The 23417-nt window shown below is 32.0% G+C and overlaps 1 protein-coding gene and 1 pseudogene across 16 annotated transcripts in view; both read left to right on the top strand.

The window, feature by feature from the left end:
• RIMS2 (regulating synaptic membrane exocytosis 2) overlaps positions 1 to 23417 on the top strand; it is a 549058-nt gene that overhangs the window by 399549 nt on the left and 126092 nt on the right. For all 16 annotated transcript variants that reach the window (XM_015593047.2, XM_015593053.2, XM_025050124.1 and 13 more), the window contains one exon: positions 4700 to 4800. In XM_015593047.2, the coding sequence (XP_015448533.1) occupies positions 4700 to 4800 (101 nt within the window). The remainder of the gene's footprint in view (positions 1 to 4699; positions 4801 to 23417) is intronic.
• Positions 16490 to 16608, top strand: LOC112483591 (annotated as a pseudogene).

The raw sequence follows: 23417 nt of genomic DNA, 5'->3' as shown, positions 1-23417 counted from the left end.
TTGCTTTAAAAAATGAGCAGTAGAAATTTGTTTTCTAACTTTAGATTGTTCAAAAGCACATCTTAGTTTTGTGAAGACATAAAATAATCAAAGAAAAAGGAATTACAGGAATGATTTTCATCAGAAACTCTCATGAAACAGCCACTTTGTTAAATCTTTTTATCTCCTTTAAAGAAAGACTTTTTTTAACCTGAAGCTAAAAATATATAGAAAGATAGAAGAAAGGAATGGGATGGGGAGAGGGAAGAATGTTTAAAAATTATTAAATTAGCCACAAGAATTTGAGTACTAACCGACGCAGTTAAATAAGGTTAATAATCTTAGACTTCCATGTCTTTAATTATAGGTTCTCTTATTTTTTCTGAATTTTGGGGTTCTTTCTCTGAGCTTTGATATTGGACTTAAGAGTTTTTTCTAAGATCCCCAGATTTGAGCATTTCGTTTAAGATCACAAGGTAGATCACTAAATGGGCACTCGTGCCATATTCCCGTCACTACTGTTCTGCTTCATATTGAATTGCGTGACTGTCAAATCTGTGTCCCTACTTTAAAGAAGTTAGGGATATGAAACTGCTTTGAGACCCCAAGAGATGTGTGTGTGTGTGTGTGTGTGTGTGTGTAAAAGCAAACAAAACTAATACTCTTCGAAGTGTACTACAGAAATCACTGAAGGTGTCCTGATGATCTGTGCAGTACACATGTAAATAGTGAAACCTAAACAATTACTGGCTTGCTACCCGTTAACCTGGCCATTTTCAATGACATCTCTGGATACAAAATCCACTTGTAACTTAACTTTTTTATTAAACCTGATTGTCTTAACAACATTATAAAAATGACATTAACTTTCTGGATATATTAAGTAGTCTTTTTTAAGTTCAAAATAAACATTGATTGATTTAAGTGTATTGATAAGAACAAGTAAAACTTTTAAATTGTTTATATAAAAAATAGCTTACAGAACATGTGACATAATTTTAGGAAACACGTTAAATCAGGAGCAACAAAATATTGGATATTTTAAATTAAGTGACAAGAGAATGGAACAGGAGTTTCCAATTCGAGGAAAACAAATATTTTGAGATATTTATGAATTCCAGCACATCTATATTTGACATTTCTCTTTGTTCTCAGCCTTAAATATTTTAGAGTGGAAAAAGCAAAGCCTTGTATAATTTAAATGCATTATTAGGAAAACTAATGAGGCAATTTGAATATCGCAGTTTAATACACTTAAACCGGTTATCTCTTCAAGAAATAGACACAAACTTATGCAAACTTTTGTTGTGAATGTATTTACCCAAGAAGTTTGTCCCATTAAACTCTTAATCAGTTTTTATTATAATTTGAAAATGCTGTGATATTTTATTTAATTTTGAATATATAACCGCTAATTTTTAGCATGCTTAAATTACAAAAGCACATCATTAAGATGTCTTTTATAATAAGCATAGGTGTTGTCACATATAAGAATATGAATTTTAGAAATTCTTAGATAAATTTACCCCTCAAACCCCTAAGCTATTATTTCCTACAATGTATTTTTGAGATTATTATAGCAAGATATTAACAGCTAATAGGTGAGGAGTGAGATTTCTGTGATCAAATGATTATTCTTTACTGCAGAATTTTCAGGACCTTTTATATGCAAATTTGAAATGTAAATCTGAAAGAGAGGAGATTGAAGAAAAACCTGCCTCTTTGACACATTCACTTATTTTCCTTTTATAGAAGTGTAGAGCATTGGACATCAGAATTGAAAGTTTAGAAATTACATAATCCATTCCTCAACCAGATAATGAACAGCTTTTCTACTTGCAATGATTCCTCTAAATTGTTTTTTGTTCTTGGGAAAGAAAAAAAAGACTGGGTTTGACTGAAATCAAAATAATGTTATTGAAAATATTATTCTTGGGTTATTTTCATTAGTGAAAAGAACCAGCAGAGAAAAATCAAGTTGTTGGTGGAGAATCCTTTATGATGGATCTCTTTATCAATAAGTTATTTTCTTTTCTAAGGATATCATTGTTTGTGAAGTGTTTTATATATATATAACAATGTAGAAAAGTAATGGAAGACTTTATGTGAGCCACATAATTTTGGAGAGAGGCATGTCTGGTTACTGTTTGTCCAAAAGATTAACCTCATGGGAGAATTTAAAGTTCTAAGTCTATTTACCCAGATTTGTTGTCTATATAGTCACTAAGGTGGTCCCTTGAGATGTCATTGGTTAAAGCTCTAAAAAAGAAATTTTCCATTTAGTGACCATCTATAGATAACAATTGAGTCTGGAGTTAAGAGATGTATTTGAGATTAGAATTTAGTAGATAACATACTTGTTCTGTCACTTTCTCTGTTGCATCTTTGTTGGCTTATAGCAAATACAGATTAATATCCTTCTTAGCTGCCCTTGCCCCCACAGCCCCAGTTATTTCTTTGTATCTTCTTAGATTTCTTTTAATAGAGTCTTGTAGTTTTCATTGTAAATGATGTTCTGAAAGAGAATCCATAAACCTGATTCTATGAAATATTTAAACCATTACTAAATATAAAGGCTCTTTTGCAAAGAGCAATGTTAAATCAATACACTTTAACACTGGCGTGGGCAAACTATGACCCACAGACCAAATCTGGCCTGCTGCTTGTTTTATAAATAAGGTTTTATTAGAGTACAGCCACACTCATTTGTGAATGCATGTCTGTAGCTGCCTTTATGTTACAATGGTAGTTTCATCAGAGACCATATACTCTGCAAAGCTTAGGATATTTACTATTGGGCCCTTTCCAGAAAAAGTTTGCAAACTCCTGCCAGTATATATCCCATTACTACCTAGTAATCAGAAAGAATTTAATGTAGCTTCATAAGAGGTCATTGTCCAGAAAATAGTCTAAATACTAGAAAATGCGTAATACGTATGTGTATATATCTGTACGTATGTGTATATATATTTATATGTGTATATATATAATGTGTTTAAACTTTTTGTCTGTTGGTGTTATTCATATCTAAAATATTTTTTTACTATAATATCAAAATGAAACTTTTTTAAAGAAATATCCCACACTCTCAATTTAGCTAATATTTTTTCAGTACACATAATTGTTTGATGTTAAGATGGCTTTTTCTTCCCTTGCCCTTGGAGAAAACAAGCATATTTTTTCTAGAGTAACTCTTGAAGTACAAACAACTCCAAAACTATTTTAATTGACTAATAGACTTGATACTTGACTATATTTCACATTCATATCATAGAGGCACTCACTTAATTTTATGTATCATCCAATTTATATTAACATGATATGTATATACCCCATTTTATAATTTGACATATAATCAATTAATCAAATCATTAAAATGTGATTTTTAAAAGGAACTAATTTTTTCACTTTATTGAATAGTTGATATAAATTTGCTGTGATACTTAGAGGTCATATAATGTAAGCTCTTTATATATTCTTTTATTCAAGATTTTCATACTCTTCTTTGAAACATTTTCTTCCCTTTTTACCTTATTTAATTGATTTCTACTTAAAATTTGTTACTATCAAGAATTATTGGGTATACAATGAGATTTTCTTTCAAGATAAGTATTAAAATACCTATTTTTGAATAGGCATAGTTTTATCTAGGTATCTTTACTACAGTTTTAAAGGTATGATCTTAAGCAAGGGGTTTGTATGTGCGTGTTTACATTCCTGCCTACACTCAGAGCTGGTGAACTTACCTGACAGCATTTTATTACAGATACTCACTCGAGCCTGCTAAGCCATGATGATTTTTCCCAGTTAGTAGACTTCTAGTATACAGTTGAGATTTTGTTCTTACATTAAGCATTTTTATGAGAAGCAGAATTTTTATATAAAATCTCTTTAATAAAAATCATAAATATACTTATAGAGCATTTTTTATGTTTCCTAAAATTTGCTAACAGAATTTAGTACTTGTTCTAACTAAAGTTTTTAAAGACCCTCTTGATATCTATAAATGATATGTTTTGAGGTAACACCTGTAATAGAGAGTACTAACCTCATTTTTATAATAGGTTTACATCTCAACTTTCTCACCTCCTTACATTCTTTTCTTTTAAAAAAATGATTTTAGTAATACTTTGTGCCTTTACTGGCATGATATCTTCTGAGGAGTATTATTCTAAGTGCCTCTTTCTTGATCCTAGTTCTAGAAAGTTCAAGTTCAAAAGATCTTGATAATTGCATTGACATGTATGCTGGGGCAACTTGTTTTAATACGTGGGCTAAGTTTATGATAATAGTTTCTAAATGTAATTGTAAAATTGTATATGAAACCAATTAAACTTACAACTTTTCTCCACTAAATAAATAAAGTCTTGATGACTTAAAAGCCAAAGTTCCTATCATAATACTGCTGTCAAATTTATGTGCTGTCAAATATATTCTCCTTGACCTACATGTTCCAGAAAGCATTTTCTGTCTAGTGAAGATTTGTTGTCTTTTGTTCATTTACATTTATCCAGATTAAAATTATTTTACATACTTAATAATCATGCTTTTATTTGCCAAAATGCATACTTCAAATAAATCTAAAAATAATACACTTAATTTGTACGTACTACCTTGATATAGGTAATATATCAGCCTAACATTTCTTATTTTATACATCCTGTAAGAGCCAGAAATAAGAACTGAACATTAATTTTATGGGTTTTTTTCTACTCGATAGGTGCTATGGATATAGAGGAGAGAAATCGCCAAATGAAAATTAACAAATACAAACAGGTAGCCGGATCAGATTCCAGACTGGAACAAGATTACCATGCGAAGGCAAGATATTTTCCTTTTTAAAAGTTGTAAAATAATCAATTATATGAAACCATTAGATTCTCTTAAACAGGTGAATGCAGATTAGTCAGACATGAACATATAATGCAGTGGCCCCATGATATTATTAAATGCTAAAATTTATAATGTATTTGTACACCAACTTTTAGGTATAGAATTTGCCTTATTTAAAAAAAAATGATTATATAATATAGGAAATAAATGATCTGAAAAACAAATCTTTTAGTTTTTTTTTAATAAAACCTATAAAGGCCCTAAAACCCTCAAAAATGTTTAGGAAGAACTTCTGTTACCTTCTTATGGTTTTCACACATGTAGAATGTTTTTGATTCTATAGTATTTTAATTGAGTTTGGTTTATTAATGAGTTATTGAAACAAGATACATACTCATGAGGTGTTATAAGGAGTTCAAATGGTTTTTTAGTGAGGTATGATATTTACCAAGGTAGGAACAAAAAGAGTATTATTTCATTGTTCTTGCTCTTTATTGCTTTTATATTTTCAACACATTTTTAGGTTCATGATATTATTCATCACCAAAGTCATAAAAAGAATTTGCTCTAATGTACCTAAGATTTAATAAAAGAATGAAAATTGCAAAACTTACTCTTAATAATTAGTTATTATATGCTCTATTACTTAGTAATTTAATCATTGCAATCATGGAATATTTATGGTCTGTGTATCTGTGCATTAGAAAAAAGCAATTTGGATTTTTAAGTCTATCTTATTCTTACCTACTAAATACTAAACTTTCAGTTTCTCTTCATGGTTCTTTCTTCGGTAAAGTCAAGACTTAAGGAAAGCATAACTGGCTATATTGGATATGCATATGTTATGGTAGCACAGGTTGCTAGTTCCTCCACTATATAACCTAGAGGAGGCAGAGATTCTTAGATCAGCATCATCCTCCAACCCACCAGTCTCTACCCCAAATTACATGAATACTGATATGGTGAATACAGGATTTTTCATCACAATTCTGGTGTACTGTAAATGGCCCAGGCTATAGCCAAGAGAAGGATAAATTTAAGACAAACAAAAATAGCCCTGCCTTTACTCACTATGTTCTAAAGTTCTAGAAATTTTTCTCTAAAATGAAAATATAAATAACTTCAAATCAGTTGAGTGACTTTTATAGAAAATAGTTTTATAATTATATAATATTTCAGATACATCCCTAACCTTTTGAGCTTGATATCAGAAATGATACCTGTATCTTCCCAGGTACTTTTGTTGGTATTTCTGCCTTGGGTTGAATAGATAGACCTGACCTTTTGTGGCATGTATTATGTTCTAATCTCTCATTTATTCATTTTATATAATTCAAAGACCAAAGCATGAAATCCTAATAAAACAGGATACTAAAACTTCTGTAAACATGTGTTCAGGTAACATAGATTTGTTTTGTTTATTTATATCCCACTATACTTCAGAAAGGAATGTAGATGGTTTTTAAAAATACGTATAATCTCTCAATACTATTGTCAATGAAGAAATGAATACCAAGGGAGAATGAAGTCAAGGCAAAACAAAGTAAAGTTTTTGAACAAAATGCATAGTGTGAGATCCTATATACCTGTTACATGTGGGGTACATACTTGGACAATGAGCTTCCTAACAAGCAGCAAAGAAAAAGGGAACTGCGTCAGTTGTATGATTCACATAGTTCATACAATAAAAACAAGTTCCTTAGAAGCAATACCAATGATTCATATGGATACATGACAAATTTCTTAAAGGAAGATGGACTAAAGAATACTGTAGGCATGGCTCAAAATATTTTTTTAGAAAACATGTTTTGATTCCATTCCAATTCACATATAAATAAATACTTGAGGCTTTAAACTTTTATAAGTTTGACACCAATTATTTTATGCTAGGAAAAAATTTAAGTCTTGGCAATGGATTAATTATGCTAAGCAATATAATTTCCTAGGTATTCTCTCAGGCAGTGGGGTTCAAAGTGTGGTCCCAGACCAGCAGCGTCAGCATCACCTGAGGACTTTCAGAATGCATTTCCCTTGCCTGCTCTAGACCTCCTTAAGCAAAACTGAGGGGGTGGGGTCTCTGTGTTTTAACAAGCCTACCTGGTGATCTGAGAACTACTGCTCTAAGGGTAAGCTGCTTATAAAATTTACTTCTAGGTAACTGAATGAGTTGACTTCCAAGTTAGGCTTTTAGCTAGAAACCAGTGATGTATGATGTCATTAAAAACTGGAGACTTTGTCTTGAGAACAGATGATCTGACACCTTACAATGTGTCTCATAGTTTCTAACAAATTCTATTACTTGAGTATCGAATACTTATCATTCTGTTTTCTATTGCTGGAGTTATACATTTGGCTTAACCAAAAATGTAATCGAGTCGTTAAGGTACAACTTTTTTAAAGGGTCCAAAAACACAACTCTGTTTTGTTTCACTACAGATTATTTCCTGATGTGGAACTATCTTTGCCGGGTCATCTGTCTTCCTGTCATCCTTAGCTTGATCTTCCTCTCTCATAAATCCAAAAGAAAATTATAGAGGATTCTTTATCAGTCAAAGGCTTTTACAGATTTGGTTATTATTAATTTTCATACTAATAGTTCCTTTATTAAAAATTTCAACAGCATCCCTCTCTTTTTAATTAAGGATATTTACTTATATTTTTATTCTATTCCTTTCTTCCTTATTTTGATAACAAGTGCCAATTGAAAGTTTGCTATTGAGCTATATGATTTAATATTTTAGAACTAATTCTTAAAAAAAGAATTTAACAGATAAGGGAACTAAGATATAAAAAAGTTAAGTAATCTACTCAAATTTACATAGCCACTAAGTCATGGAAAGCATTATTTGTAGCTAATTTTTTTTTCAAAATTGAGATAACTGAGATTATATCCAATGCCTCAAACATACGGAGCATATGCTTTAGTTCTGAGCTATATTTCTGAAGTTCCAGTGACGCTATTAGGAAGCTTTGATAGAATCTGATTGATAGTAGTTTTGTTTTTTGAACTACACAGTCTACCTTTTAAATGGCATTGCCTCCCTGAATTTCTTAAACCTTCTATACCGATGGTTGTAAACAATTCTTACTAACTTTTTAAAAAGATTTTAGTAACTCACTTTGAAAGCATCTGTAGAGCAATGGTTATTTAGTTACTGTCTTTCTAAGACTATCTTAAGTATATTAGGCAATTTGAAAGCCAAGAGTCTATATTTAATAAGAGCAACAAAAGTCATGTGCAGACACAATTTCTATTTAACCAGTAGATGATTTCTTGGGGGTTTTCCTTCAAAACAAAATTTAACAATGTAGCCGTTGTACCCTTTCATGCCTATAGCATTTTGTCCATCCCATTTTAAATGTGATTCATCTATTCTACTCAAGGCAGAAATTTAAGAATCAACTTTTATTTTTTCTATAAAATCAACATTCTCTGCTCTTTATTGCTCTAGCAAAATGTGACTTGTCTATTAAATTTAATAGTACAAATTATAATTCACCATAGACCAACTACCCTATAATGGCTAATTAACATAATTAGCAATAATCAAAAAATCAAACAATGTGTATAGTACTTTTGAAAATTAATTTGGAGAATTCCATGTTTATTTAAATATATGATCTTATTTTTTAAATTAGCCATATTTAATATTTTTAAATGATCCCAGAAGATATTTTTTAAAGGGTAGTCCATAACATTTCAATAGAGAATGCTCTACAGTTCATTTGTACAGTATTTATTTGCAACTCAAAGTTTATTTCTCTGTAGAAACAACGTGCTTTTTTAAATGGCGGTAATGTTCCCACAGAATAATCACAAAAACATCTTACTCCTATTACAGCACTTGTATTATAATTTTCTGTATTCTTATCTCTCTAGAATTAAGTAATATAGCCCATAAATTGTTCAGAACTTTTCAAATATGGACCAGAAGTCCATACTAATCCATTTAACTCATAATCTAATAGATCGAGTTACTGCTGTGGGATCAGAGGACAGTGTAGCAAAAGCAAGAGTTTTTCTCCATTCATGTGCAAGCCTGCTCCTATGCACATATCACTTTTTCCCCTAGACTTTTTGTCCTTTAAGGACCTATTCACCAGTTTCAAAGAGACATATTACAAGGAAAGCAATCAAAGTAATAAGTAATTTGCATTATATGAATAACAACATAGAAATAGATTCTTTAAAATATATATATATATATGCCCCTAAATAGAAATAAAACCTACATGGTTGAATTGTAGGCCGTATCAATATGAAAAAATTCAGACAGGTAAAGATAAAGTATTTTTGGCAAGCAGATAGCCATTGTTAACTAAGCCATTCCCTTTATTAGAACTTACTCTGTTCTCAACGCTGAAATACATACTCAGTGCCAGCTGTGTTTTTAAATTGATTTTGAAGACATAGGCAATAGGGACACCAGAAGCCGTGAGACAGGGTGAGGCTCATTAGGAGTGGCCAGATATGGGCTGTTTATAAGTTTGATGTTTGTAAGTTAGGAGTACTTTAAGGCTCTAATATCATCAAAATGTGGCAGATGTCCATGAGTATAGTGTGGTAGATGAGAACACAGCTTGGAGTCAAGCAAACTCTACCTAGGTGACTTTGGATAGATTAACCTCTCATTTTTAGTTTATTTATTAAATGGAGCTTTGAGATCTATTTCATAGGGCAATGATTAGGGTGAAATGCGATGATGTATATAAATGGCTTAGCATTTAGTAAAATGCTCAATAAATGGTGCAGATAATGTTTGTAATTATTATTTTTATAACAACAGCAGATGTAACCATGGTACCAGAAATGAATATAATGAATTTGAAAAACAATAGTAAAGAAATAATTAAGCTAATGAAAAAGATTTAGTGTTACTGAAATATTGAATGTTTCCTTTATTCTCAAAGAGATTCGAGTAGCAGAGATCTAAAAGGAAAAATCAAATTTAGGGGGAAAGAATTTATGAATCTTCAGGGGATATGGAGATTAAAAAAAAAGGACACTGGAATGTAATGTGTGATAAGAAATTACAAACTAAATTACTAAAATTAAATCAAGGTTGACATTAAATGAGCCTGACCATCGAGAAGTGATTAACAGAGACACATCTAGGTATGGGTGTTTAAAAAGAAATGCTCCTTAATAGCGGTGACATAAACAGATCTTAAAACTGAAAACTAAGTTTATAAAAAGCAAATTTTAAAATATAGATCAGGTGGCCTTGTACAGATTACTAAGATACATGAAAATACAGAAATGAAGAAATAAAGATATGTTTTGATTTGACAGCAGTAGTTGAAATAAAATGTTAAAGAAATTCTTTCTTCTTCTTTTTTTTTTTTTTTTTGCCTATGCAGAAAAGTTGAGTTGCTGGTAGCATAGAGCACAGTGCAGCAGCGTTACGGTCGGGCTAGGCCTTGTGCCCACTGCAGGAAGAGCTGCAGTAGCATCAGTTCTCAAGCAACCAAGAGAACCTGGTCTTCACATAAAACAGACACCACTGTGCCAGTGTTATTATGTAGAGTCATCTGATGAATAGAGCAGGGGAATTCTAATAGCAGTGATTTCAGTAACCCAGTCTCTACCTGCAAGGTCCTCCAGGAATAGGTTGAGATGTCCAATAGAAGTAATGAAACATCTTTTTCTTAGAATAAGCAGTCTACTATTTCATGAACAGAGGTAGGATTCTGATTTTCAAAAAATTCCTGCTAGACTTGGTCTAGGCAGATACCTAGCAGAAAGGTTTCATTTTTAAAACTCAGAATTAAAATCACCTACTCATAGTTCCCATCCCAAACCAGGTCAAGAAATCTTACCATTAATTGATAAAGATGCCAGAGGGAATGCCTTGGCTGCACCTGGATTTATTTCTTCAATGAAACACCATTTATCTAAACTTCTATTCTGCTTTGTCAAATTTTTCTATTGTTATGTTCATTTCTACATAACCCTGCAATCAGACAGTTCATTTTGTATAGCAAAATCTTACGAGGAATTTTGTGAAATTGCTGATATGGAAAAAAGAAGTTACGTTACCTGGAAGCATTCTTGCTGCCAGACTTAGCCCACAAGGCTCTGAGAAAGTCTGCTGTGTCCTGGATGCTGCTGCCACCTCTTAGATTCCCCATCCCTCCTCCAGCATTTGAGAATACCTTTTGGCAAAGTATTGCACACTGTAGATTGTTTCCTGGCCCCCCAACTAGGCCACACCCTTCTAGACTGTCTGGCTGTTGGTCCAAGCCAGCCAGCCTCCAAGCCTCCTGTGCACTTTTTTACATCACTCTGTGATTGTTCCTTAATAGGTGTATTTATGAAGAGAAAAATAGATTTTAAAATCTAGATTATTAAACTAGCAAGTAAGAGCAGCAATATCCAATACGGCTCTAGATGTGCAAGAGATATTAAGGGTAATCTTTATCAAGGCATGAGTTAAAAATCTTCAATCCCACCTACAAAACCAGGAAATGGTTGGATAGCCTAATTAAAAGAGAGTGTGGTAGATTGAAATGCAAAAGGAACCAGATAAAATCATATTTTAAAAGCCTTTATATCTTATTTTCTCCCTTCTATGGCTTTTTCTTATTCATGTTTGTGAGGGTGGAGTTCTCATTTGTATTCCGTTAAAACGCACAACATTACAATTTAAAAGAAAGTAAAAAAATTTCTACATGTATTTATATAATTTATCTTTGAGATAAATAAAGGAAGGGATGATCAATATATCAAGGAAGAAGGAGCAGTTGGAAATATAACTTCTTGCTATTGGTATGCATTATTGTAAACAGTAGCAGCCATATTCACATCACAATTTCTGATGTCTTGACTACAGCAATAAAGAGATAAATAGGCAGTTTTGTTAATCACTCTCAAATTTATTTTTACTGATTATGATTAAATATAGACTAAAGAAAATAATATTAAAAGTGTGAACTCCAGATCCAAACTGCCTGTATTTGAATCCTACCTTTGTCACTATTTATATGACCTTGGGCAAGTTGATTAGCATCCTTGTGCCTAGGTTTCTTATTCTGTAAAATGTGCTAGTAGTAGTACTTACCTCATGAAATTGTTTTCAAGATTAAATTTACTTAGATAGATGATAGATGATAGGTAGGTAGATAGGTAGGTAGGTAGGTAGATAGATAGATAGATAGATAGATAGATAGATAGATAGATAGATAGATATAGAGGTAGATAGATATAGAAGTAGATCGATATATAGATATGTATAGCTTAAACAGTTTGGAATATAATAATATGGAATAAATGTTAGCTGTAGATGATGATGATGGTGATGATGATGATGATGATGATGATAGTGATGGGGAAGAAAGAGAAAAGGAAAAATTGTTTATAGTAGATAACTTGCTCTTACCAATATATGCCTTGGGATTTCAGGTATATTTGTCACCATCAATAATCTACTAGATGTATATAAGTATATTCTAAAAATATATGGACGGAATGGGAAGAAAAATATAAAAATTCATGACAATTTTAAGCCTAAAAATTTATTTCGATTGTCTTATTTTTACCAGTTTTAATAGAAAATTATTATTATTACCATTTCTACTCCCTAGCAAGCTGGATGTACTTCAACTTCAGAGAGAGAAAATTATATTTATACATAATTTATCTATATATCTCCACATGCATGCACGCACATGTGCACGTGCACACACATACACACACACACACACCCCTAAAGCTCTGAGCCAAAAGAGAATTTCTCTCCTCCATGTTTTAGCTGATGGAAGCAACAACTATTCATTTCTGTATTGTCTCATAGGAACAAATATACCTTACTTTATGTTAAAGACGTACAGTTAAAAAGTTATTGGTAAATAATTTTCATGGAATTTTAGAAATTTTATCTTTTTATCTGTGGTTAATCTTTGAATTTAAAAGTTTCCAACTTTAGGGTTTTTTCTTAACATTGTGTATTTGTTTGCTAATAATGCTATAACAAAATGCCATGGACTAGGTAACTTAAACAACAGGAATTAATTTTCTCACAGTTCTGGAAGCTAGAAGTCCAAGATCAGTGTTGGCAGATTTGTTTTTTTTCCCAGATCTTCTCCTTGGCTTGCATATGGCCATCTTCTTGCTGTGTCCTCACATGTTCATCTCTTTGTGAGTCCAAATTTCCTGTTCTTATAAGGACACTGGTGATATTGAATTAGGGCCCATCCACATGTCCTAATTTCACCTTAATTACTACTGTAAAGGCCCTATCTCCTAATACAGTCACTTTCTGAGGTACTACGAGTTAGGACTACAACACAGGAATTTGGGGGTACACAGTTCAACCATAACAGATCTCTACAAAGTAATTAATGGTCTTTTAAATTCTCACTTTAATACATTACGAAAGCATATTCGATTATAATGCGAATACTGTTTTTAAGGTAATTAGCTATATTGTTTAAAACATTTTGATTTCTTAAAATGTTACTTTTTTTCAACTACATTCTTACATCCTAGTAGTGAAATATATTTAGCTTTATGTTTGCAAGTTTATTTTTAAAATTATTTTTCTTAGTCATAAAACCACATTTAAATTTATATATGGTTTTCTTATCCATAATTTTATGCCGACATTTAAGTATGGGTCTCTTTTCTTTACATGTATTTGTGAATTGCTGCCTCCTTCTATATAACCACATATCAGGCCAAGGAATATAAAAAATGTTTATTAATTGTGAAGTCATTTGAAATGACTAAGACAGCAACTTACATATTATAGAATGCTATAAAATTATAGAAGAAATTTTAATTTCTCTTTTTTTAGTAAGTATAATGTTACTAAAAATTGACAAAAGAAATAATTTTAAATAAGTTACATTCAGCTACTGCTGCTGAAAAGGTCAATCTATGGACAATAGCTGCTATTACCAAGAGCATAATTTCTTCCTGTATTCTATTGCCTAAGAACATACAGAGGAAACATTTCTCTTTTACCTCCAGCAAAAAAAAAAAAGATTCATGCATTCACCTTTGCTTTCATCAAGCCTCCAGAGTTGTTGGCTTGCTAACAACTAGAATACGGTGCAAGGGATACAAAAGATGAATGATATGGAGAGAGATCTTGCTTTATAGAATCAAGGAGGATATGAGAAATAAGGAAGAAAAAACTATGATAAATAGGGCATTAACATTCATTCCAACTCAAATTTTATAAAATCTAAAAGGATTAAGTATACATATATAAAAAATTACAACTATAAGAATGTTCAAAACAATAGAGATGTGAAAACATATATATAACTTCTGAACCCATGACATTTATCACCTAAAATACATATATTCTGTTTTATATGGCAATTATTTGCTTATTTCTTATCTTTTATACTTCTTGAAAATGGAGACTATATTTTACTCATCTTTGTAGTTTCTCCAGTGGCAAGTATTTTGCTTTGGCTATAATAAGCACTTAATGGGATTTTTTTGGGTAAACAAATATGAACATTGATGCTGAGAGAAAGCTAGAATGGCAGGGATGACATATGTTTGGGAGAGGTTTTAGTGGAGGTGACTGTTAAGTATTTTGTACCAAAATAAGAACAAGGTACGAACTTCGGGAGAAAGTATGGGAGTTACTGGCATAAGAGTCAACAGCAAATTTTCTAATGGGCATATGATTATTGGTTTCTGTTTAGAGTTAATCATAATAAAAAGAATATTGAGAAATAATTGGAAGATTTAGGTTCTAATTTTGATTCTACCACTTATTCAAATAAGACTGGATAAACTGCCTAATAATTCTTTATAATCTAACTTTTTTTGTGTGCAAATCGAGAGAATCCTGTGATCTATAAAGTGCTACAGCTACACAAATATATGGTACTTTGGAGGCTGCATTCACACTTAGATTTTAGGCATCCTCATCATTAATTAAGCAAATCATTTAAACTCATAGCCTTATCTTTAAAATTAGGTTTGAAGTAGGTTTTCTTTATTTCGTTTATTCATCTAATGTTTTATTCATTGATTCAGTAATCTCTGATCAGTATCAGGCTCTCTTCTCAATGTAGTCTCACAAATGATTAAATTTATACATTTTAAATTAACTTATAGCATAATAATTTTGATTTACAGAATAAATTAACATGCATAATGTTTTTGCCTGTTACTTTGTATGAAGTAATTGATAGCTAAGTTTGAAACAACACTTAAGTAAAAACCTTTAGTCAGTTAGGACAATCAGTCAACTAGGACAACGTGGAGCCATCCACATCTATAATTTCAATTTAATTTGGCTAATTATAATTTGAACATAACTATAGTTTTATTATGTAATAGTTTGTTCATGAGCACAAAAATTATTGTAATTTTCTTCAATTGAAAAGATTACAGATATTATTTATTAACAAAACAAATTTACTAATGTTTTCCTAAATATGGAATTTTGATATTTTCTATTTCATCAGTTTTGTAGATTATAAAATAATACTCCAATGTGGAAATAATATAGCTAAGCTTGAATATATCTCATATGAGAGAAGGAACTTTTGGCTGGTGATAACTTCAAGAGGTAGAAATATTTTATGTAAAAGGATATGGAATTTGGCCTGGCACATGGGAGTGCCCAGTAATGATAGTTATTTTTGTTATTTATTATAACATGTCAAGTAGGAGTAATAAAAAAAGAAACAAGAAACCTCACAGTTAAACTCCATTCTGATGGATGAACCAAAACTCACCAGCTTAATATAACTTCCTGACTAACAAAGGAAATGGCTATGATTTTATGATAGGCGCTATTCAGGTCATTTTCATGATTAAGGATACTCATAGCAAGGCTAACAATTTTCATGGTCCAGTGAACATGTTACTTCTTGAGCCCATTTTCTCCCTTCAACCAAATAGAAAAAAAAAATTGCTTGAATTTTAGATGGAATATAAAAGAATTAATTCCGTAGGACATAAAATACCTTTTTTATTTTTAGTTTTTTTAACCACTTTATTTTTTTTTAATTTTTATTTTTCAATTAGACTTGACATTTAATATTATTTTATATTAGTTTCAGGTGTACAGTGGTTAGACATTTATGTAATTTATGAAGTGATCCCCCCAATTAGTCTAGTACCCACTTGGCACTATACGCAGTTATTACAATATTATTGACTATATTCCCTAAGCTGTACTTTACATCCCCATGACTATTTAATAACTACCAATTTGTACTACTTAATCCATAAGGATCTTTTTATTTGAGTTAGTTTTTATGATACAGTTTTATTATTTTAAAGCTTTTCTTGTTTAAAATCTATCCAACTATTGTTATAAAGTAGTTAAAAAGTAGGGTTGTAATGCTATATTCATGCTGTTTTTGTATTCTGATTATACATATCATTTTAGATAGAATTTTCAAAATTTTAGAAAAGGAAGGAGATAGGTTAAAGAATATACTTGAATGGAAACAATATGTGAATATTTTATAAAGAAATAGATTCTAAATATGCTTGCCTAGTATCCCATTAAAAGTGAAATTATAATTCACAAAAAAATTTTTAAATGAAAAGTAGAAAGACTTTAATATTAACAAGTTGTATATTCTTAGTCAATTCACTCAATTTCTCTGTCTCTTAGTTTTCTCATCTATAAAATGAGGAAGCTACATTACATCCTCTCTGACATCACTTTCACCTTTAAAATATTGTGATTTTTGTGTCTACAGCCATGCCACCCTGAGCAAGCCCAATCCCGTCTGATCTTGAAAGCTAAACAGGGTTGGGCCTGGTTAGTACTTGGATAGGAGACCACCTAGGAAGACCAGGTGCTGTAACCATAAAAAATAAAAAGAGATTGTAAACTGACAAGGTCTTTGCAATCTGTGAGGTCAACCAAGGGTTGCCTTACCTAAAAAAAAATAATAATAACAAATAAGTAAAATATTGTGAGATTTTTTAATAACTCGATGGGCAAATAACTAAATGTATGTTTCAGCACCAAGGAACTTTCCTGGGCTTTTTTCTTAAAGAGTGGTTATATGAGTCCTCTTTTGTGTATCTGAACATATTTTGTAATTTCGGGGGACATTTAGTAACATTCTCTTTCCCGCAACTCAGAAATGCATACCTGGGTGTCTCTGAATCTGATCAACTATAATTCTGGATTCTGGTTCTGCAACATTAACAGAAAAAGATTGCCAGAGAAACAATCAAATGAATAACAGTAAAAACAAAACACTGAGTGAATGAGGAAGGAGTAAAGGAAGAGAGTGATGAAGGGAGGAGGAAGTGAAAGGAAAGAAGAAAGAGAGAGGATGAAAGGAAAGAGAGGGAGGGAGAAAAGAAGGTATAGTCCTTCCAATCTAGGAGTTCAAAAGAAGGTATAGTCCTTCCAATCTAGGAATTCATAATCAAATTAAGGAAACAAATGTACATAAGTAATGCTCATACATAATAGTCATGTTGAGTGGTATAATGAAAAGAAACCCTGCAAAGGAAGAATAAGAAGAGAAATATTCGTTTGGCTTGCAGAAATCTGGGAATACATTGCAGGGTAATATTTGAGGTGAAGGATATATCAGGCAGAGGGGAGAGCTTAGGCAAAGTTATAGAAGAGTATGAGTACAAGCCATGTTTAAGAACAGCTAGTGGTTCTTAAGAATAGAAATATGGAACACATGGGGATACATATTAAGAGAGAAGAATGGAAAAGGTAGCAGAGACAAGATTGTAGGGGGGCTTTAAGTCAGTCCTTTAAAAATGTAGAATATTCATCTTTACACACATGGGCTTTAAAGAAGTTACCAATATGAACAAGTTTTGCTTTTAAGAGATAACGCTAATAGTATACTTAAGATGCATTTGAAAAGGAGATTAAAGACAAGGATTCTCATTCAGAGGCTATAGCTGTAGTCTAAGCAAGACTTAATTGTTATTTCTTGCCATGTTTTGACTGTTGGATTCATTCCAAATGATCTTAATGCAAACACAGCTGATGCTGCTCTGTTGTCTCACACAAGGAATAAGAGTAGTGGCCCTCGTCTAGATTTTCACCAGAATGTAATTATTTCTGTCCTTTTCTTGAATTTGATGGGTCAGTGTAATTCTCATGTCCTTTCAGGTTTTTCAACACTAGGTTGTTGTTCAGGCTATTTAGTTCTGATTCTCTTAGATACAAGCACCTTGAGTTACTCTATTGCTCTCTAAAGAATTACTGTTTGAAATGGAGCCCTACTTCATATCTCCAGTCCATTAATTTTTGTTGTGTTTCTACCTGCTTTAACTTCTCAGGACCTTGGTCTTACCATTATGTACTCATATCTTATTTCTGTTGTAACTTTTGGAATGCAAGATTGCCACTCACAATCTGTAATATCTTTACCCTATATCCTAATAAAATATATAAATATTATTTAAAAAATACAAAAATCATATGATAAGCCATAAAAATATTTAAAGATATTTACAAAAGACCAAGTATCAAGGATTCTTATGGATAATGAGAGTTTCTTTATGATATTTCTTAATTCTAGCTAGATTTTACAGGTTCCTAATCTGAAGGCGTGGAGAAGCATTTAGTTATAATAATGGTATAAGTGTTTTAACAGTGACTTATCTCTCTCCTAGAAAAATGATGGGCTCTTTGTTTTTGGACTAGCAGCAGGTAGTTCGTCTGCTTTCTCCGGGGTTGGATGTTAATGAAATTCTATGTATATCAAAATGAGATACCGTTATTAAAACATTTAAGGAGTCTGAGAAAAACAGACTTTGAGAACACTTCTTGACTGAGGCAGAAAGTTCAGATAACATTTGTTTGAGGTAATACTAAATAATAAAGGGCATAAAAATAAATCTAAGGCTCAATAAAGCTGTTAGAAAATATATTTACCTTATGTAGATACAGCTAAGCAAATAAATGGCTAAGTGTTAATGCATATTATCTGTAAATTTAAAAATAATAACTCTTAGATGTTGGGAGAAAGAAAATAATATAGAAAACATTGGCAAGTTATTTGTAACTATGAAATTATTCAAATTTTAATAATTCTTAGTGTAATGGTCATAGATTGTTATGTTCCTTGCTTTAACTTTTCTTGATGCCAAGTATAAACTTAATTATGAAAACTAAACCAAGTTAACAGCTTTAAGAATAAAAAACCATGAATTTCCAGGTCAGATTGGGTGTTATCCTACCCAAAGTAAATAAACCAATCTGGTGTCAAAGGACAATGATTTATTTGTTTAATGAAATATGGAATTAGAAACTCACTTATAAAGTTTTCAAGTCAAGACAAAGTGTTTGAGATTACAGCTGAATGATGATGTAAAATGAGTATTACAATCTAGAGCTTCTTTAGTTTCATCATGGACTATGCCTAATTATTATCATGATAAATATTTACTATGTGTAAATAAGACCTATGATCCTATTTAAAACACACATCAGGCTCACAGAAGTTAAGAGACTTGCCCAAGATTACATAGCTACCAGTAAATGAGAGAGCGGTTACGCATTCATATCTTTCAACTCTGTATCCCGTGGTCGCTATGATATACTGCCTCTTATTAAAATTAGATGACTGACTACATTATGGTTTTCATCAGTATTGCTGGTTAAAGAATGTTCCTTTATACAATGAGGTCTGAAAATATTTTTCTGACACAGAAAAGGATGAGTTGTATACCATTCGGATTTGCATTCAGATATTCAAAACAAAAGCCTTACAAATTTTCAGAATAAATAAGGATTTTTTTTTTTTTTTTTACAAACAATTCAAACAACAGCTCAGAGTTGGTGCTACTATTTAAGGAGCCAAGCTTCTTGTTTTCCTGCTCCCTGTTGTCAGAATAAGATATTCATCCCCATTGTCACAGATTGACTACTGCACCCCTAACCTCATGTTTAAACTCCAATCAGAAAGAAAAGCAAAGAGGGAAAGGCGAATGGCCATACTAGATGAGTCAGCCCACTATAATCAGAAAAGTAATAGCTTTCTCCAAACCTCACCCACTAGGTTCTTGCTTATATCAGAGGCCAAACTCAAGTCAAATGATCACCCTAGCTACAAGGGATCCTGGAGAATGAAGTTGTTTTCTTATTATTGTTGTCATCACTGTCATCATTGTCGTCATTAGACCACCAAAATAAATCTAGATTTTTTTAGTAAAGAACAAAAGGGGAGAAAGAATATTGGAAGGTATTCAGCAATGTCTATGACAAATATGTTGGTGTAATAGACTCTAATTACCATCATGAAAGACCAAGGACCCATTCATAAGCTCCAAATAGCTAAAAATCAAGATATTTGTTTTTAAAATGAGTGAGCCATATTTCTTGAGTGATTAGAATGGAGAATATTGGAGAAGTAGATGTCAAGGATAACACAAATTTCTAGGTTTTAGTTGTATATTGATCCTAGTAAATAAAGCAGGGAATACAGGAGGTACAAGAACAGCTGGTTTGGAGTGAAAGAGTATAAATTTGGTTTGAGCCACACTGAATTTGATGTGCCTGTTAAACAACATATGGCAATGTCCTGTTAAAATCCAGAAATACAAGTCCGAAGCTTGGAAGAAAGGTGAGGGTAAAGATAATGAGACTACTGAAATTAATAAGTCATTATCCTTAGGGAATTTATAATCTAGTAGGATGGATGGGAGGGTAGACAAATAGAGGAGAGAGACAGAGACAGAGAGGAGACAGACAGTCATATGATAAAACTTCAAGAAAGGCATGAATAAAGTAGTTTAGGAACACTCAAGGATTAATTCTCCTTGAAGGGATTAAGGAAGACTTGTAGCCGGGATTTCCTTTGCAGAATATTGTTTACAAGGCTAGATCTTAAATTAGTCCTTAATTCCTTAATTTTCTGTGGCCTTTCCTTACCGTCTTCTCCCTCCCAAGCAGAGGCTTATCACACAATACCCTTTTTCAGAGCACTATCTAAACAAAATTATCTGACAAGCAATTGTTTTGCCATAGGGCACGCGTTGATAAGAGCCTTGCCTCAGACAGAGAGAAAAATCATCTGGAAGTAACTCCGCAAAGAGAAAGTACCTGCAGTTGTGGCACTATCAAAAGACAACAGCTACTCTCTTTGAATTATGATATGAAATAAAAATAGGATAGTGAAAATGTCTTCTTGCTCATATGATTATTGACGGCAGTGCCAAGGCTCCCTCTGCTCTGTCTGTTCTTGTCTCCTCTGTGCCCCAGGCTGATAGCAAAGCCCTACCCAAAAGGTCAGCCTCTCTTTTCTCTTCTAGATTATGTGTGCCCTAATTTTTTTCTATCCAGATTATTTGTGCCCTAATTTTTTTGATGTACTTGTGTTTTCTCTTGGAATATGATATGACTCTTTTTTCAAGTACTTCTTGATGGCATAAAACTATTTTCCTTCAAACTTAGGCTCTCTTACTGCCCAGTATTTTGCATTAACAAATTTTTAGACTAGAGTTTCAGACTACAGATTACAGTTTTCTAGTGAGATTTATTAAATTGAAGACTAGCAGTGTTTAAGGGAACTCATAAGTCCCTCATGTTTTGTCTAAGAAGTTCACGTACAAAGCTCAAACTTGCGTTGCTGAGATGCTGGAGAGCAGGGATCCCCAACCTGTATTGGTCCACGGCCTGTTAGGAACCAGGCCGCACAGTAGGAAGTGAGCAGCCAGGGAGTGAGCCAAGCTTCATCTGTATTTGCAGTTGCTCCCCAGCGCCAGCATTAGCACCTCAGCTCCACCTCAGATCATCAGGCCTTAGATTCTCCTAGGAGCACCGGCCCCTGGTGCCAAAAAGGTTGGGGACCGCTGCTGCAGAGAATCAGTCTAGGAAATGACCTAATCTAAGAACTCTGAGTAGACTGGAGAAAATAATTTTATTTTAGAAATTTGAATATACTTTTTTCTTAGGAATATTATTCTAAAATTTTAATCAAAACTTTCCTTTCAGTAGAGTTTCATAGCTATCCTATTACTTTCCACTAATGTTAGAGAAATAGGGAGAACATTAACTTTTCCAGGCCACTTAGGAATGAACACCTTAGAGTCAGGAACATCCTGCAGAATGATAATTTCCTGTAAATTTTTCTAGTTCATGATGTGCTTCATAGTAATGTACAAAACATCAAACTGTTGTCGGGAAAAGCTTCCTCACTCTCTTACGAGATTTTAATGATCTCTAATCAGAACACAGTTTTCAGCTGGGATCCTGTCTGTAATCCTATGCAATAAATCCTCTTTGTTTTTGTTCCAATAGAGAGAATGATGAACATATGCATTGTTCATTTGTCAGCTGTAAACTAATACATGCTAATTCTTTAAAACATTGTTTATTGTATAGTGCGAAGACAACACCAGCCATTTTCTAAATAAGTGAACCAATTCACATTTATAACTCATTACCTTGGTATAATAATAATTTAGCTGCTTCTATCTTACTGTTAATATATATATAACTTCTTATACCTTAGGACAAGCAAAAATATGTTCAGGAAGGGCAAAAAAAGGAACCGTTTTAAAAGTAAACTCTAGTGTTAGGTCATTTATTACTTTGATTTCTGGGCTTTTTATGAGTTGTATGTATGAAGATATTATATTCTAAATATATTTAAAATAAGTTCTTACGTTTATAAAAACATTTTTCTTATTATTTCTCACTTTCCAAATTTCACATTCTATTTATCCTGTGTCTGTTTGTAATGGAAACATGAGCTATATCCCAAAGTTAAATATGCTCAGTTGCTTAGAAGTAGACAGAGAAATGCATTTGGTGGAAGCCTTGAGTAGATAGCAGAATCATTATCAAACTAGAGATTTTGGCTAATTTCTATTTTTTCTTTATATAAATTGTTACACTCAATGTCTTTTTATTTAATGACCTTCTGCTTTAAGCACTGGAAATAAGCAGCTGCTATGTACTAAGCATACTATTGGGTATTTTGAATATCTTATATCTCTTACATCTCACAACAATCCTTAAAATGGGATTTATCCTTATCTTACTGGTAAAAGCTAAACTTTAAAGTTTAAATTTAAATTAAATTAAATTAAATTATTAAATTAAATTAAAACTTTGATTCTGAAGTGCTAAGAGAGCTACAGAGATATGGAAGGTATTGTCATGGCCTTTAGGAGCTTATATTCTAATAAAGGGTTTGAAAATTAAACATGAGCATACACACCTATGATAAGAGGTATTGTGTGATGAATTATGTAAAAAGGCATAAAACTATACTATACGGAATCTTATTTTTTCTTAATTTTTGCATATCCAAAATTTTAGTTCAGCAAACTAGATTATTTAAGAAATCTTAGTCAAAGATATGCACAGTATACACCATCTGTACTTAAAAAAAAAAATTATTAAGACTTAGACTACCCTGTATGCACCTATGAGTCATAGAATTAGGATAACAAGTCATGACAACCAAACAAGACAAAGGCTAGAGTATGCAAAGTTAGAATGCTATGAAATTCAAAGTCAAATAAGCAGTTAGAATTCAGAAATGTAGGCACAGAAAATCAGATAAAAGCCAATCGTGAAGGCATGGCATGCACTAGTACCAGGGAGCTTTAGATATCAGGATAAAGTACCAGAGACAAAAATTTTAAATGAAGCATTTTCTCTGTCAGCCAAGAAATACTTCCT

The sequence above is a fragment of the Pteropus alecto genome, unplaced genomic scaffold (assembly GCF_000325575.1).
Source record: "Pteropus alecto unplaced genomic scaffold, ASM32557v1 scaffold164, whole genome shotgun sequence".
Classification (NCBI taxonomy): domain Eukaryota; kingdom Metazoa; phylum Chordata; class Mammalia; order Chiroptera; family Pteropodidae; genus Pteropus; species Pteropus alecto.
The sequence above is the reverse complement of the archived record's forward strand: the minus strand, read 5'-3'. Positions and strand labels throughout refer to the sequence as shown.